At 44.1% G+C, this 15,938-nt stretch overlaps 1 protein-coding gene across 5 annotated transcripts in view; it reads right to left on the reverse strand.

The window, feature by feature from the left end:
* The window catches only part of TAL2 (TAL bHLH transcription factor 2), a 70,281-nt gene that overhangs the window by 19,608 nt on the left and 34,735 nt on the right, over positions 1-15,938 (reverse strand). For 2 of the 5 annotated variants that reach the window (XM_053298523.1, XM_053298524.1), the window contains 2 exons: positions 8,508-8,558; positions 3,589-3,811 (listed from right to left, as the gene is read on the reverse strand). The exons of 1 other annotated variant lie outside the window; for it this stretch is intronic. Coding sequence is in view for 1 of the 4 variants with exons in the window: in XM_053298522.1 (XP_053154497.1) it covers positions 8,526-8,558 (33 nt within the window). In the remaining 3 variants the exon portion in view is untranslated. Of the gene's footprint in view, positions 1-2,276; positions 3,812-8,507; positions 8,559-13,815; positions 13,837-15,938 lie in introns of those variants that run through there. 2 more of the 5 variants (XM_053298525.1, XM_053298522.1) reach the window with 2 other exon arrangements.

The following is a 15,938-nucleotide window of genomic DNA, read 5'->3' on the forward strand; positions in this document are numbered from 1 at the left end:
GTCACACACACACACACACCCCCACACCCCCCCCCAATGTTTAACATAAATTAAGGCCACATATGTTGTGTGCAGGTTGCAACTGCAAACAGGCGAGGAAGGGAGGGACCATAGCTTAAGTAGAGCACATGCCTTGCATGTTCAGTCTTTGGCATCACTCCTTTAAAAGATTTCAGGTAGGACTGGGCATGGCATTCATCCAAAACCCTTAAGGGCTTATGCAAGTCAGAATTGACAGTAACCCAGCTAGATGGATGACTGCTCTGACTTAAATATTCCAAACAGGTAACAACTGAATAGGGGTGGGAGGCAGAAATCTAGTGTGAACCAGGCTGTTCATATGGGATGGGGAGAGGGATGCAGAAGCCATTTCCATGATCAATGGTAGGTACAATTTTCCCAGCCGTTGTGGCCACAGAGATGGCTGGTCTCTGCAAGTAAGGCTGGGTCGCACTAGGCTTTGCCTACACAGCCACCAAGAATCTTACAGTTGTGCACAACTACTCAGCCACTGTCCTGCAAATTGGCTGACTATTTTAGCTGATACTAGAGTTACCAAATGACCAGGACACGGACACACACGTGGCCTCTTTTTGTGTCTAACTACAGAATTATTGCAGAAATCAGTATGTCAGCTTTCTCACACCATGGATGTAGCTATTATCACCTAATGCCAGCACATCAAGCTGCTGTTCAAGGCACAGCCACGACAGCCATGACTGAAAAGTTGGGAACCCTATTTGAAACTCAATAGATAGTCCATTTCTTTCTGGCATTTTTGTTAATGTGTTTGAAACTGTCAGCACAGCCTCCCTGAAAAGACTATGAGCCGAGTCTCACGATCAGTGTGACCCGGTTTCTAAGGGTGAGCGGGCTTAGCCCACTCTCCCCGCACACAAGCAGACAGTCTGTTCTGGGCGGTCACACCAGCCGCCCACACGACTGCTGGCCCTGTAATGGAGCCGGCGAGTGCTGGGGGAAGCAGGGGCTGATCGTCCCCCAGAAGCTCCAGCATGCCCTGCGCAAGCATGCAGGGCATGCTGGAGAGACCCCCGGAGCAGGGAGGCGGCTTTATGCCTCCCCTCCGGGAGTCTACTTGTGAGTAGCCACGGCGCGGAGCCACGCCACGGCTACTCACGATCTGAAAAAACGGGGTTGTGGAGCACTCGCTCCGCAAACCCAGTTTTAGGGGAGGGGTACTTAGGTGGGTTAACCACTGGGAGGCAACCAGGCTCGCCTGCGAGCCCGGTGGCTCCCACGATCAGCCAAAAACGGGCTAGGCTCCCCTAGCCCGATTTCAGCTGATCGTGGGAACAGCCTCTTTGTCTGTGGTTTGCAGGGTCAGCACCAAGTTCAGGCAAAGGCACTGCCCCCACATGGTACCCACGGAGAGTAAAAGTGGAGCAGGTCAGATGCTCCTCCTTCAGTGCTGCTCCACACCCACAAGGCACCCCATGACAAGGAGGGAAAATATGGACAATTTAAACTGATGCCGGGGTTCAATCAGAAGGCTTACTTGGCTGGGTGGGCAACAACTGAGTCTTCAAGAGTCAGCCAAGTGGGCCCTTGCAGTGTTCCCTCTAACAGGGATTCCCAGATGTTGTTGACTATAACTCCCAGCATCCTCCGCTGCAGTAGCCTTTGCTTGGGGATTGTGGGAGTTGTAGTCAACAGCATCTGGGAATCCCTGTTAGAGAAAACACTGGGCCCTTGAATGGCCCTTTGCCTCAAATTGGCTAATCTCCAAGATCAGCTCTGAGTGTGCAGCTGCTAGGCTCCATTACTGGGAAAAAGGTGGGGAAAGTGAGGTACTGACTAATCCCACTAACTAGAGGCATCAGAGAGCAGGGACAGGAGTCACAACAGGCACAGTCCCTCGTAGCCAGTCCAGAAGCAGCACCAGCACATGGTTCTTGCTACTTCTCCTTGCTGTGCTACTGAAGGGCAGAAGGGGCATTACCCTCACTCAACTGTTGCTTTCTCCTCCAACCTCCCAGCAGCAGCAGCAGAGTTGTGTCATACCTTTTCTTCTGGTCTCTGGCATATATTGCTGTGATGAGACTGGTGGAGCAGGGGAGGAGAAATGGCCAGCATAGCAGGGCAGGCCGACCTGGATGTCTCATACAAGTGTGAGATTCGGAAGAGTCATGGCAAATAGGCAACTTGGCAAAGAGGCACCTTTTAACGTGGTGATTCTCTTTATTTAGCAGGGGGAGACTAACTGGCCCTATCCACCCCCAGCACAGTACCTCCAGTGACTGTTGCTGGTGAGGCTCTTCTCACAATGAGTGAGATGAGCCTGGAGTGGGTTAGCGGGGAGAGTGGGCTTAGCCCACTCTCCCCGCACATGAGCAGACAGTCTGCTCCGGGCGGTTGAAGTGGCTGCCCACACAACTGCCGGCTCCATTACGGAGCTGGCGGGGGCTGGGAGGATCGGAGGCCACATGGCCCCTGGAAGCTCCAGCATGCCCTGCACAAGTGCGCAGAGCATACTGGAGAGACCCCCGAGCCAGGAGGCTGCTTTTTAGCCTCCCAGTAAGGAGTCTACTCGTGAGTTGCCACGGCGCGGAGCCGCACCACAGCAATACACAAGCACAAAGACAGGGTTAGCAGAGCGCTCGCTCCGCTAACCTTGGCTAAGGGCAGGGGCAATTAAGTGGGTTACCTGCTTGTAAACCACCAGGCTCGCCAGTGGTTTACACGACCAGCAAAAATCGGGCTAGGCTCTCCTAGCCCTATTTTTGCTGGTCGTGAGAATAGCCCCGGTGTCTATCTTGTGTTTCTTTTAGATTGTGAACCCTTTGGGGACAGGGATCCATCTTATATATTTATTATCTCTCTGTGTAAACCGTCCTGAGCCATTTTTGGAAGGGCGGTATAGAAATCAAATAAATAATAATGATGATGATGATGATGTGTGCCACTCAGTGCCTGTGCTTGCTTATTTATTTATTATTTCTCTATGTAAACCGCTTTGGAAACTTTTGTTAAAAAGCGGTATATAAATATTTGTTGCTGCTGCTGCTGCTGCTGCTGTTGTTTCATAGCCAGCATGTGGCTCTGACTCCAGTGCATGTGGATGTTATTAGGAAAAGAGCAACTGTGAAGTTAAGATTGAGTGAGGGCATTTCCAGCTGGGGTATTTATTCCAGGATTGTCACTTCTTGTTCACACAACATCATCATGCATCCATTTACCAGTCAAGCACTTAAACCATCATATTGGTTAATGGAGTTTTTCTGATTTTTGAAAAAACCATAGCAAGTTCCACAATGAATATACAGTACATTACAGCATCATTTTTACATCGCCTATAGGCTTTTTAATATAGTGCTAAAAATGTGCACACCACCATGCTAGTATGGAAGTAGTGATGCAGCTCTGCTTGGAGCTCAAAGCAGAAAGGCAAAGACTGGGTGATCCCACAAGAAGCACGTCTGATAGTGCCCCAAGATCAAGTGGGGAATCAAAAGATTTGATTTTCACGGATGTCAACTTACAGAACCGTAGAAATTTCCTAAATCTTTGAAAACACTCTTATACAAGAGTTGCCACTCTTTCTTTTTCCGAGTCCTGTTGTTTCCATACCTGTAGAACCAGCCTGATCTCACTTATCTTCATGGTAGGAAAAGCTTCACCTGCTTTCCCAATTCTAAATTACTGACTTTGCACTGACTCTGCAGGGGGTCTGGAGCTACTTTCTGTTTTGGTGGTTCAGGAGGTTGGTGGAAGCTGAAGAGATAGCAGCCAGAAAAGGTTGGGGTCACACTCTCTTCCCCAGGTCCTCAGCGAGAGGCCTGGACTGACAAAGCTGAAGGAAAAGTTACAGAAAAATAAAACTTTTAAGGAAGAACTAAGAAACAACAGTGATCTTAGTGAGACATATTGTGTTTCCTCTTTTGTTTTAGTGTGCCTGTGAATTTCATTTTTAATGCATTTTTTATTTTTACATTTATATCCCACTCATCCTCCAAGGAACCCAAAGGGGTATACATGGTTATGTTTCTCATCACAACAACCTTGTGAGGTAGGTTAGGCTGAGATATGTGACTGACCCAGAGTCACCCAGTGAGTTTCATGTCTGAATTGGGATTTGAACTCCGGGCTCCCTGGTCCTAGTCCACCACACTGGCTCTCCTACAAACAGATTTGTTTTTTCCTATTACCAACCCTTATATTTTCTCAACAATCCAGTGCTTCAGAGAACAAACACTTTTCTACTATATAAGACTGGTCTGGGATGCTTTTTGGGAGAGGGGAAGGAAGTTCGCTAGCACCACTTTAATGAGCCTAGGCCGTCACCAATTGCACCTGTCCTGTGAGCATTCTTTATTGATTCCAGTTGGATGGTAGGTGGTCTGGGTCTTCTACTCTACCCGGTCCAGGATACCCAAAGGAAGGGGAGTAACCTAAAGGAGAGCTGGTGGTGGCAGCAAGCATTACCTGCCTGGAGGACCAGCCCCTTTAGCGGTAGTCAATCCTTCAGCCACCCTATAACCAGAGAGGGGTCTACCCAGTAGGTCTGGGGTTCACCCTGCTACAACAATATTGATACAAAGATGGAACTAGCATAGAATAGCTTCAGGATGGTTTGGAGTGTGCAGCAGAGGGGAAGGCAATGGTAGCGACTGTAGAAAGGAGCAGTGCTGCTGGAGCTAACAGTGCATGTGACTAAAAGCCAACATACATGCATACATGTATGCATCAAATTATGTGGGTTATTGATTTCAGGAGAGAAAGATGCAAAATCTCCACATTTAGCCATGAAGCAAATCAGTGAGGTGGCACACTTGAAAATTATTCCACATATCTATCAATGCCACTCATCCTCTAGTGCAGATGATCCTATATGTATTACATCCATTTGAGTTCAGTGGGACTTGCTTCTGGCTAAAAGCCTATCTATAGATAGATAGATAGATAGATAGATAGATAGATAGATATCTCAAAGTGTGTGGAGTATTGATTGTGACACTGTGAGAAACCATACAGACATTTGGTGTGATCCATTGGGGCTCTTCTAATCAAGTATGTATCCTGAAAATGAGAAGAAAGGGGAAAAGGGGGCAGGGAGGAGAGAGAAATCCTGGGCGAAAAGGAAGAGATTCAGCTAAAGGAATGTGGGCCCTGGGAGGGGCTGCAAAGTACTGACGGGGATGGAGTTGGGTGAGGTGGGGAAGGACAGAGGCAGGGGGAAACCTAAGGGATGAGAAAGAATTTAAAAAATGGGAGTGGGAATAGAATGGAAGGCTTAGGGAGAAATACAGGTGAAACGGAAAATTAGAATATCGTGCAAAAGTCCATTACATGCAAAGCGAGATAAGTCAAGCCTTAATTTGTTATAATTGTGATGATCATGGCGTACAGCTCATGAAAACCCCAAATCCACAATCTCAGAAAATTAGAATATTACATGGAACCAAGAAGACAAGGATTGAAGAATAGAACAATATCGGACCTCTGAAAAGTATAAGCATGCATATGTATTCAGTACTTGGTTTGGGCCCCTTTTGCAGCAATTACTGCCTCAATGCGGTGTGGCATGGATGCTGTCAGCCTGTGGCACTGATGAGGTATTATGGAAGACCAGGATGCTTCATTAGTGGCCTTCAGCAATTCTGCATTGTTTGGTCTCATGTCTCTCATCCTTCTCTTGGCAATGCCCCATAGATTCTCTATGGGGTCAGGTCAGGCGAGTTTGCTGGCCAATCAAGCACAGTACACTGTATACTTTTCAGAGGTCCGATATTGTTCTATTCTTCAATCCTTGTCTTCTTGGTTCCATGTAATATTCTAATTTTCTGAGATTGTGGATTTGGGGTTTTCATGAGCTGTACGCCATGATCATCACAATTATAACAAATTAAGGCTTGACTTATCTTGCTTTGCATGTAATGCGTCTGTCTCATATATCAGTTTCACCTTTTAATTTGCATTACTGAAATTAATGGACTTTTGCACGATATTCTAATTTTTCGAGTTTCACCTGTAGGGCTGATAGGAAAAGGCAGTAGAGGTATGCGGCAGGAGGGAGAAACTGTGTGTGGCAATGGAGAGTGGCGGCAGGGCTGAAATGTGAGTCAGGGATTCACCCTAGAAGCCAATGCCAGGGTTCATCCTGGGGAAGGGAATACCTGAAATTATACTCAGGCTGAAAGGATTTCTGAACAAAGGCAAAGTGCCTTTCCATCACCATGGCAAGGTACCTCTGGGGACAGAAGTACGAGTTGTCAACTCAGACTGAAGCTGTTCCTGGAGACTTCCCACCCACCCATCTGCAATATTTCCCCCAACACCAACCTATTAAGATATCCAGAATTGATTTCAATTTCAATAGTCATCTGGAAATCGATGCCAATTCCTGGAGTCTCCAGTCCAACCTGGAAACTCCAGATTGTCAACCCTAGGCAAAGGGTATGATTTAAATTTCATATGATAAGTCAAGTGGGGGCATAATTCTCAAAATCTGCCCTGGGCAAACAACTACAACAGCTGGTCCCATCACTGGCTCCATTTCATATTATTTATTTGCTGGACTCATTTATCAGCTCCCTTGATTATCTTCAGAATCTTCTGGAACTTGTCAGCAAATGGCAACCCAAAGCTATCTGTTTTGCTAATTCAAGAGAGGCACAATCTTTTGGAGCGCTGAATATGTTGAGAGCTGAGTTTTAAGCATGCAGCTTAAAATCACCAACCAAGCAATACAATTATAGGAGAATAGGTCGGGGGGGGGGAAGCCCTTAATCAAATCCACAAGCCCTGCCCTCTGACTCCTAATTTAGCCGTATCACAGTCCATCCAGCAGCCTTCTAAAAACAGTAATGAAAGGGGCCTTGACCCTGCTGTAAATCGAGCACTGACATAGCCTCAAACTAGAGGTAAGCATGATGTGAAGGAGTGCCTTGAACGAGGCATCCAGAAGGAAGTGAAAAAGAGCTGAAGAAGCTGAGCACACATGGGTCGGTTCCAATAATGCAAGTAATCTGTTGTAACACTTGTGAATATTTCTCTCTGATTTTTGCACCAATATTTTGCAGAATATTCCTGTCTGGTTTTTTAATTGGGACCTCAGCCTTAGAGGTTCGAAAGCTTGTCCCAAATAAAAATAGTGATAGAAAACTGGAAATCCTTTCCACACCCCCATGCCCCAGAGTTTTTAACAAAATCAGATATTAAAGGGTTTAAACTGTCCTATTAAACTTACACACTGCGCAGAGTGTCGACACTTAAAATTTCAGTGGCTTGGAAAAACACAAGCCACACATTCTTGCGACTACAAGTTCCTTCTCCTGCAGGACTAAATTGGAGGCTGGCTGGGTCCTTTCTCATGGTAAATTGAAGCAGCAGCCCTACCCTCTGAAAGCTGTGTGTGTCAACTGCTTCATTTAGCACAAGTGTTATGTTAACTAAATCCCCCACAACCCATTTGAAAGGGGCCTTTGGCCTCACAGAAGTCTCATTTCCATATAATTTACATTGGAAATTTGCCAAAAAGCACCTCCGCTGTGTAGCCTCCTCCAGATCATTATTTACCCACAGCCTGCAGCAGTGAGATATTCCAGCCAGGAATATCTAATATGGGAGAGAGGAGGTTTGCTCTGGTCTGATAGGGAGGAGAAAGGAGGAGAAGAACAGAGGAAAAGATATTGACATTTTTTGGGTGGTGACAAAACTTGAGGAAAACATGATCTTTCCCATTTTGCGTTAGTCTGGTTATTTTGATGAATAAAATACAATCTGTTAAATTCATATGAAAAAGATTAGGTAACTGCTACAAAAATCTGTAAATTCCTATAATGGACTTTTAGATTTCCCTATGATTTAATTAGTGCCACATAGTAGCTTAAAAACTAAGGAATGAACCAGGAATTCTCCAGCTGAAAACTTTCCTCTGCCATGAACACACTAGATGGCCTTAAACTAGCCACTGTCTAGCACAGTCCATCATCTGCAATATGGATATTGCAGATATGACTTACCTTACAGAGCTATTGGAAGAATTCCTAAAATGATATATGGGAAAAACTTTGAAACACCTTAGTGTTATATAAATGCTAAGCAGTAATATGACATTCTTGGTATTTTAAAAAGTGAGATATAAGTGTATTGAACAATAAAATAGTTTTTAAAGTATAAAAATACAATCCTGTAGACAATCCTGTACACATAAAAGCCAAACATTATATATAAGCAAATATGGTAAATAATTATACAGAACCTTTTCAGTGACATATACAAATATGTTTCTTTGTTATCCATGTGCCATAGACTGACTTTTGATTGTTTCTAAAGTCATCAGTCATTGAACCAGTGGATTGGCTAGAAATACATGCGAACCTGAGGAATGATCTCATTTTACACATAGGAGGGTGGAATTGGAGATTGTGTTTAAGGCTAACTCATGCCCTCCATAAATGGTGTGCCCCTGCCTATTTAACAGCCATAATTCCAAAGTCAATATTGTGGGTCACTACATTCAACTGACTGCCCTTATTTTCACCAACCTTTCTAAGAACAATTCATTATGTACAGCACACAGACCTCTTGTTGGAACCCTGAAGACAAAGAAACAAATATTATGTTGATTACTCTTTTGAATGATAAACATTTAAGGAAATGTTTTTAAGCGAGTGAGTGGTTTGCAATGACAAATGCCTAGTTCATATTTTACAAAAAGAAATACAGCTACTGGTAAAATTATCTGGAAAGAACAGATGCCATTGTTCATATCTGCCCTCTGTTCCCAATGTGCGAAAATTTACACGGGTTACCCAGTAAGGGAAGGCATTTTGACTAATGGTGTAGTGGGGAAATGACTTGATTAGCAAGCCAGAGGTTGCCGGTTCAAATCCTCGCTGGTATGTTTCCCAGACTAAACACCTATATTGTGCAGCAGTGATATAGGAAGATGCTGAAAGGCATAATCTCATACTGCACAGGAGGAGGCAATGGTAAATCCCTCCTGTATTTTACCAAAGACAACCACAGGGCTCTGTAGTTTCTAAGAGTCGAAACCGACTCAACGGCACACTTTATCTTTACATTTATTTTGATTCCTACACAAGCTGTAGGGCTAAGCCTGGGACAGTTTCTGGCACTGAGACTAGCTCCTCCAGTGTCCAACCATAGGACTGGTTTGTGATAATTTTTCTTGCATAGTGTCTGAATACTGGAAGGGAGGTCACTGAGTTTGGTACCTTTTTCATAATTATTATGGATTCTCCTTATGTTGGTAGCCTAAGGTAGAATCCTTGTGGATGGTGTTAGCCCCCATCCTGTGAAATACAATCCCAATGGATAACAGTACTTTTCTCAAATGACAGATCACAGAGAGCCTATTTGTCACTTTAACTGATCCCTGTGCTTTCTACAAATACAGTACAATCTAACTCACCACTGGCCTCATATCGATGTGATGCTGCCAGATAGGGAAGTTTTCCAAGTGCATTGCACAATTAAAATAACTGAAAAATTGTGGCAATATGTCTGCAATTTTAATGTTCTTCTAACTTTGCCCAGCTGATCATCTGCCATCTTAAAAGGCAGTAACCCAATGACTTACTTCTGAGTAAAAATGCATAGGATCAAGCTACTAAGGGCATTCATTTCACCATGTTTCCTATAATATATTAGGAAAAATAATAAATGTGGATAATTTATTTATTTGTTTGTTTTTACATTTCTATACCGCCTTTCGTTAAAAGAAAACCCCAAGGCGGTTCCCCAATGGGAAATTCCCCAATGGAAATTTAGCTTAAAAACATGCTTTAAAAATAGCATTCTGTCTCTGCCTTTGTCAGCAAACTGTGACAGTCTCAAGAATCTTTCAAGATGTTGTAAGGGCTGGTGCTCAAAATACTTGTTGCACAGAAATTGTGCAGTATCTTACCGTACAGCGGTTACAGGGGGTGGGGAGAACACTGCAGGTGCCAAATTAGAAAAGCAAAACATAAAGACAGACAAAACAAATTTTGGGTAATGGTAGAGTTACCATTGGTAATGGTAACCAATGGTAGAGAAAATGGTGCCCATCTACTAGAGTGGTGTAGTGGTTAGAGTGCTGGACTAGGACCAGGGAGACCTGAGTTCAAATCCCCATTCAGCCATTAAACTAGCTGGGTGACCCTGGGCCAGTCACTTCTCTCTCAGCCTAACCTACTTCACAGGGTTATTGTGAAAGAGAAACTCATGTATGTAGTACACCGCTCTGGGCTCCTTGAGGGAAGAGCGAGATATAAATGTAAAAACAACAACAACAACAACAGACTGGACCCAGGCAGAGCTAGAGATGCTAGATCGTAAGACCAGGAAAATCATGACCATCAATCATACTCTGCACCCCTGCAGTGATGTCGATAGGCTATACCTCCCTCGCAGCTCAGGTGGAAGAGGAATGCTGCAAGTCCATCAAACAGTAGAGGAGGAGAAAAGAGGCCTTGAAGAATATATCAAGGACAGTGAAGAAGATGCACTTCAAATGGTCAATAACGCGAAACTATTCAACACCAATGAAAGAAAGCAGGCCTACAAGAAAGAACAAGTCAAGAACCGAGCAGAAAAATGGAAAAATAAGCCTCTGCATGGTCAATATTTGCACAATATAAGTGGAAAATCAGACATCACCAAGACCTGGCAATGGCTTAAGAATGGTTACTTGAAGAAAAAAACAGAGGGTTTAATACTGGCTGCGCAAGAACAGGCACTAAGAACAAATGCAATACGAGCAAAAGTCGAAAAATCCATAACAAACAGCAAGTGCCGCCTTTGTAAAGAAGCAGATGAAACTGTGGACCACCTGATCAGCTGTTGTAAGAAGATTGCACAGACTGACTACAAACAAAGGCATGACAAGGTAGCAGGGATGATTCACTGGAACATCTGCAAAATATACAAGCTACCTGTAGCTAAAAATTGGTGGGACCATCAAATTGAAAAAGTTGAAGAAAATGAAGATGTAAAAATATTATGGGACTTCCGACTACAAACAGACAAACATCTGCCACACAATACACCAGATATAACTGTAGTCGAGAAGAAAGAAAAACAAGTTAAAATAATCGACATAGCAATACCAGGGGATAGCAGAACAGAAGAAAAAGAAATAGAAAAAATCACCAAATACAAAGATCTACAAATTGAAATTGAAAGGCTGTGGCAGAAAAAGACCAAAATAATCCCAGTGGTAATTGGCACCCTGGGTGCAGTTCCAAAAGACCTTGAAGAGCACCTCAACACCATAGGGGTCACAGAAATCACCATCAGCCAATTACAAAAAGCAGCTTTACTGGGAACAGCCTATATTCTGCGATGATATCTATAACAATTGACAATAAAATCCAGCCATCCCATGTCCTTGGGAAGGACTCGATGTCTGGATAAAACAAACCAGTCAATAACACCTGTCTGACTGTGTAAACAAGAAATAATAATAATAATAGAGGGCACCATGACAAGGCCCACAAGCCGAGCTGGTGGACATTAGAAACAGCCAATGAAAGGTAGGTACACAGGAAAAAGGGAACCAAGTCCAATTATTAAATAAACTATATCGCTTTTGAACAGGAGTTCAGTGAGGAGAGGGGTAGAAGAAGGGGAAACCACTGATGATGGGGGTTGCCGGGTTTTTTTAGAAGACCTAAGAACACCTTTGGCTAGCTTGAAAAGCAATTGCAATTACACTGCAGACTAATGTAACTGGAATCTTTTGATGAGAAACATAGAGGCTATTCTCATGATGGGAGAAAACCGGGCTAAGGAAGCCCATCCCGTTTCCCCCCCACCCATCATGTGAACCACTGGGCTCACGGGTGAGCCCGGTGGTTCAACAGCAGCTAGCCACCAAAGTAGCCCTCCCTTAAAACGAGGTTAGCGGAGCAAGTGCTTCAACCAGTGGAATCCCCCACTCGCACAGGGCATTCTGGGACTTCCAGGGGCCAGGCGGCCCCTGATCCCTGCTGCCCCTACCGGCTCCATGATGGAGCCCTTAATCGTGTGGGCGGCCGATCCAGCTGCCCAGGGAGGACGGAATGCTCGAGTGCAGGGACAGCAGGTCAAGCCCACGCTCCCCACACACTCTCCCCACACTGCTCATGTGGAGAGCCTCATAAACTCTGTGTGTGTTTGCATATTGAACGTGGTCTGCTTGCTCTTCCTTTGGGCCAAGTGGGCAAGCAGACTCAGAGGACCCAACAAATCTCTCATCTCCTCTGCTGTGGTAATGGCCATGCCTCAGAAGATGAGAGGGAGAGATTTTTAAACATCTATATCATTTATTCTCCTTCAACCTGCATCTGGAGTGGTTTCAAGCAGTAACATTTTAAGAACCAGTCATTGAAAGCAGAGCCAAAGTTCCAGGAAATGGTCCTCTCTCTTTATTCTCTATTTTGATTGTTAAAACATTATCTATTTTAACACATTAGATAGTAACCAATTACAGGGGAAATAAAATAGTAATAACCTGCCAGACAGCTTGTAGATATAACAAATAGAAAGCATGAAAGCAGATTATAATAAATCTGAACTGCTGTCCTTTAAGATAATATAAATCAATATCAGACTATAAAGGCAATGAGAGGCTATAATACAACAGCTGCACCTACCTTGTGCAATATTAAACATCTATCATGAGGTTTTCTTTTTTTTTTAACCTTTTGAACACCTTATTAGCATTAACAAAACACTCCCAGCAGGTGAGACCATGTGCTTGCCTTTCTGGATACACTTCTTAGCTTAATTCCAGAACCCAGCGCCTTCCTTTTCATTATGAAATACCTTGATTGGGCATGAAGGAAATGAAATCTTCAGCCCAGGGAATTGTAAAGAGAGATTGGCCATGAGATTGTTTCTTTTACATCAGCTGAGAAAGCAGCAGCAGTTCATTATTGCAGAAGCCTTTGGGTATTAAAGGGTTTGTAGCATTAATGCAAATGCAAAAGCAAATTTAAAAAAAATAGAGGGAGAGAGAGAGAAGGGACGGGAAGGCATTACATACACTTCTTCATGAAGCAGGTATTGTTTGCTCACAGGTTTGTGAGGAGACACTAGATATGACAACCAATGGGAGATGCAAAACAAATAGAATAATCTGCCTAGGGATTAAAAAGGTCACAACTTCAAGCAAACAAGTGAGAGCTAATTTGAAATTAATGGCCAAACCAAGACTTGGCCATTAGGTCTCATTCTTGGACTTACACACTCCCTCTCCCTCCTCTGCCTGGGTACCTGCTGCACTTCCCTCCATGACTTCTTTGTTTGGACAGACAGAAAACTGTTACAATGAAATTGGCAAACCTCCAAACCAGATTTGGAAATTTATTTCAGACCATGGCTTCCAATTCTTGTTTGGCCAGCAACTGAAAACCATAGTTTTGCAATTTGGATGCAACAGCTTACTATGGTTTATCTGAGCAAGGAAGTCAGGAAGGGAATCAGGGTATGCAGGAGGAGGAGGAGAGGGGAGAAGGAGAAGGCATTTTAAAAGAAATTTTAACTGGGTGTCCACTGTTCCCCACACTGTGGTGTGGCTGTTTTCTGTTTTTAATCCTAAATCATGTCCAGCTATGGCATCATTCTTACAAAGAAAAGAATGAGGATATATAAAACCTGATATCTCAGTCTATTCAGAAATAGATATTGTTCAGAACAGTGGTGGAGCAATGTCTGAACAGGCCTATGTTTCATAAGTGAATGTGTGTACTTGTGTGTGTACGCACACGCATGCACACACCATAGGCACCAACACATTTTTTTAGAGGAGACTCAAGGGACTATGAGCTTTTTTGGAGTTCCCATCATTGCCCACTATCTGTCCACCTGCATGCATGCTTGTCTGCCTGCCTCCCTCCGACGCCAGTAAAGAGCCAGCTTGCCATCCACCCACTTCCTCCTGTTGGAGCTGGCAAAGCTGACAAGGGTTAATGACATCACTGCCTTAGTCCTTCCTGGCTCTGCCGGCACCAATGAGGGTGAGTGGGCGGCACCCCTGGCCCCATGCGTGCCAACTTTTTATTGGTGCTGGACAGGGAGAGAGGCAGGTTAGTAAGTAGGCATGTGGGTGTAGTGGTGCAGATAGGTTATTTCAGAGTCTGGACCTAATGGCGTTGGGGTGGGGGCCTGGTATACAGATGCTCTATTTTTTATTTTTATTTTTTAAAAGCAGCTATGTACGTCATTTGTAGAGCACCTAAATTATTCTGGCGCAACTTCTGTGCCAAGCATCCATACATGGAGACAGAAAGACAAGTGAAAGGAAAGAAGAGGGGGGAGGGAGAGAGACAAGTGAAGTGAATGCAGAAAGAGAGGGAGGAATAAAGACAAGTGGAAGTGGGGAGAAAAAGAAATAATTTGCACATGTGAGGGCTGAGAATCCTTGGGAGGGAAGTAGGTCACACACACACACACACACACACACACACACACACACACACACACACACACAAACACACAGAGTACTGGCCCCTTCAGGAACTGCTAGAAGGAAGAGTGCTTAGTCTGAAGTGCTGTGCCTCCTCTCCTGCTGCCGCCTACTCCTTTCCCCTTCCATTCTCAGAATGGCTGACCGCAGCACGAACGCAGGTGGAAAGAGCTGAAGACAGCTGAGTGCCCTCTATTCTAGAACCCGCTTAAAGGGCCAGCACACCAGCTCCTCCAACTGGATGGAACACTCTGCGGGTGAGGAGGGGATTCCTGATAGCACTGCCAGGGCACTGCCACCACACATGAAGGAAGAGTGGGAGGTTCTGGATTTCCACCCAAAAGTCCATTCAAAAAGGTGCCACTATGCTAGTGACTGGCTGGTGGGAGTGGAAACTGCCAAAAAAAAGTAAGTCCCCAATCTCCTCAAAAGCTCTGGCTCCAGCCCTGGTGAATGACCCCATTCAGCCCTGGCTCAACACAGGCTGCCCAATGGTATTTTCATTCCTGGTTTGGAAGTTTTCAGAAAAGCAGATGGTTTAAAACAGGGATTTTCAATGTTGGGCTTCCAGATGTTATTGGACTCCCATAATCCCCAACCCCAGTGGCCTCTGGTTGGGGATTATGGGAGTTGCAGTCCAATAACATCTGGGGACCCAATGTTGAGAATCTCTGGTTTATAAGACTCTTATACGTTACTGAGCAATATGTTGTTCTGCTGTTCTAGTTATACCATAAACAGTACTAACATTTTTAATCTTAGTTTCGTTATAACTGCTGATATACTTAGTAGTTAGCCTACAGCTACTAATATTGCTTGAAATAAGACCTGTGATTTTATTTTAAACGTTACCAAAAGTTGGTATGTTTAAATATATTACAATGCATTTTATATTGTCAATGTCTCAAATTACTTTTTCCATTTCATTATATGAATTTTATGCATCCAAAACATGTTTGCTGGGTGTCCACTAGCTAGGACTGGGTGTCCATTTGGACACACAACTATTAGTTTAAAAATGATAACCAAAACAGTTAGGTGTTACATGTTCATTTGGGACCAGAGTAACTGGACGTAAATGAACTAACTCAAGCAGAAGACTTTGGGGGAGGTGTATCCCTTTACAGAATCTGTTGTCCCCCTATACCACACAAGTACTCTTTCAGAGACCTTGGTAACCTTATCCAGTTCAAGAGGTCATGGGGCCTAAAACTGGCAATGACAGCCAGAATTGCACTCTGGAGGAAGGCCCATATAGAGGCTTGCACTCCATACGAATGGTATTCAATCAAACAAATATCAGGGAATGAACAATGACTAAGGGTGAATCACCAACCATCCTTTATATCACCAGTCTCCCCTACCATGCAGTGCAACCCTATACATATTTACTCAGGTGATTATTCCCAGTGTGTTTCAGAAGTAGGGAGTCCTGAGGCCCTACAAGGCTGTTGCCTCTCCAATATACTATTACTATTGTTATCTAACGGCATTTGGGAGAGTGCAGAAGGATGGCACCAAA

The sequence above is a fragment of the Hemicordylus capensis genome, chromosome 2 (genome assembly GCF_027244095.1).
Source record: "Hemicordylus capensis ecotype Gifberg chromosome 2, rHemCap1.1.pri, whole genome shotgun sequence".
Classification (NCBI taxonomy): domain Eukaryota; kingdom Metazoa; phylum Chordata; class Lepidosauria; order Squamata; family Cordylidae; genus Hemicordylus; species Hemicordylus capensis.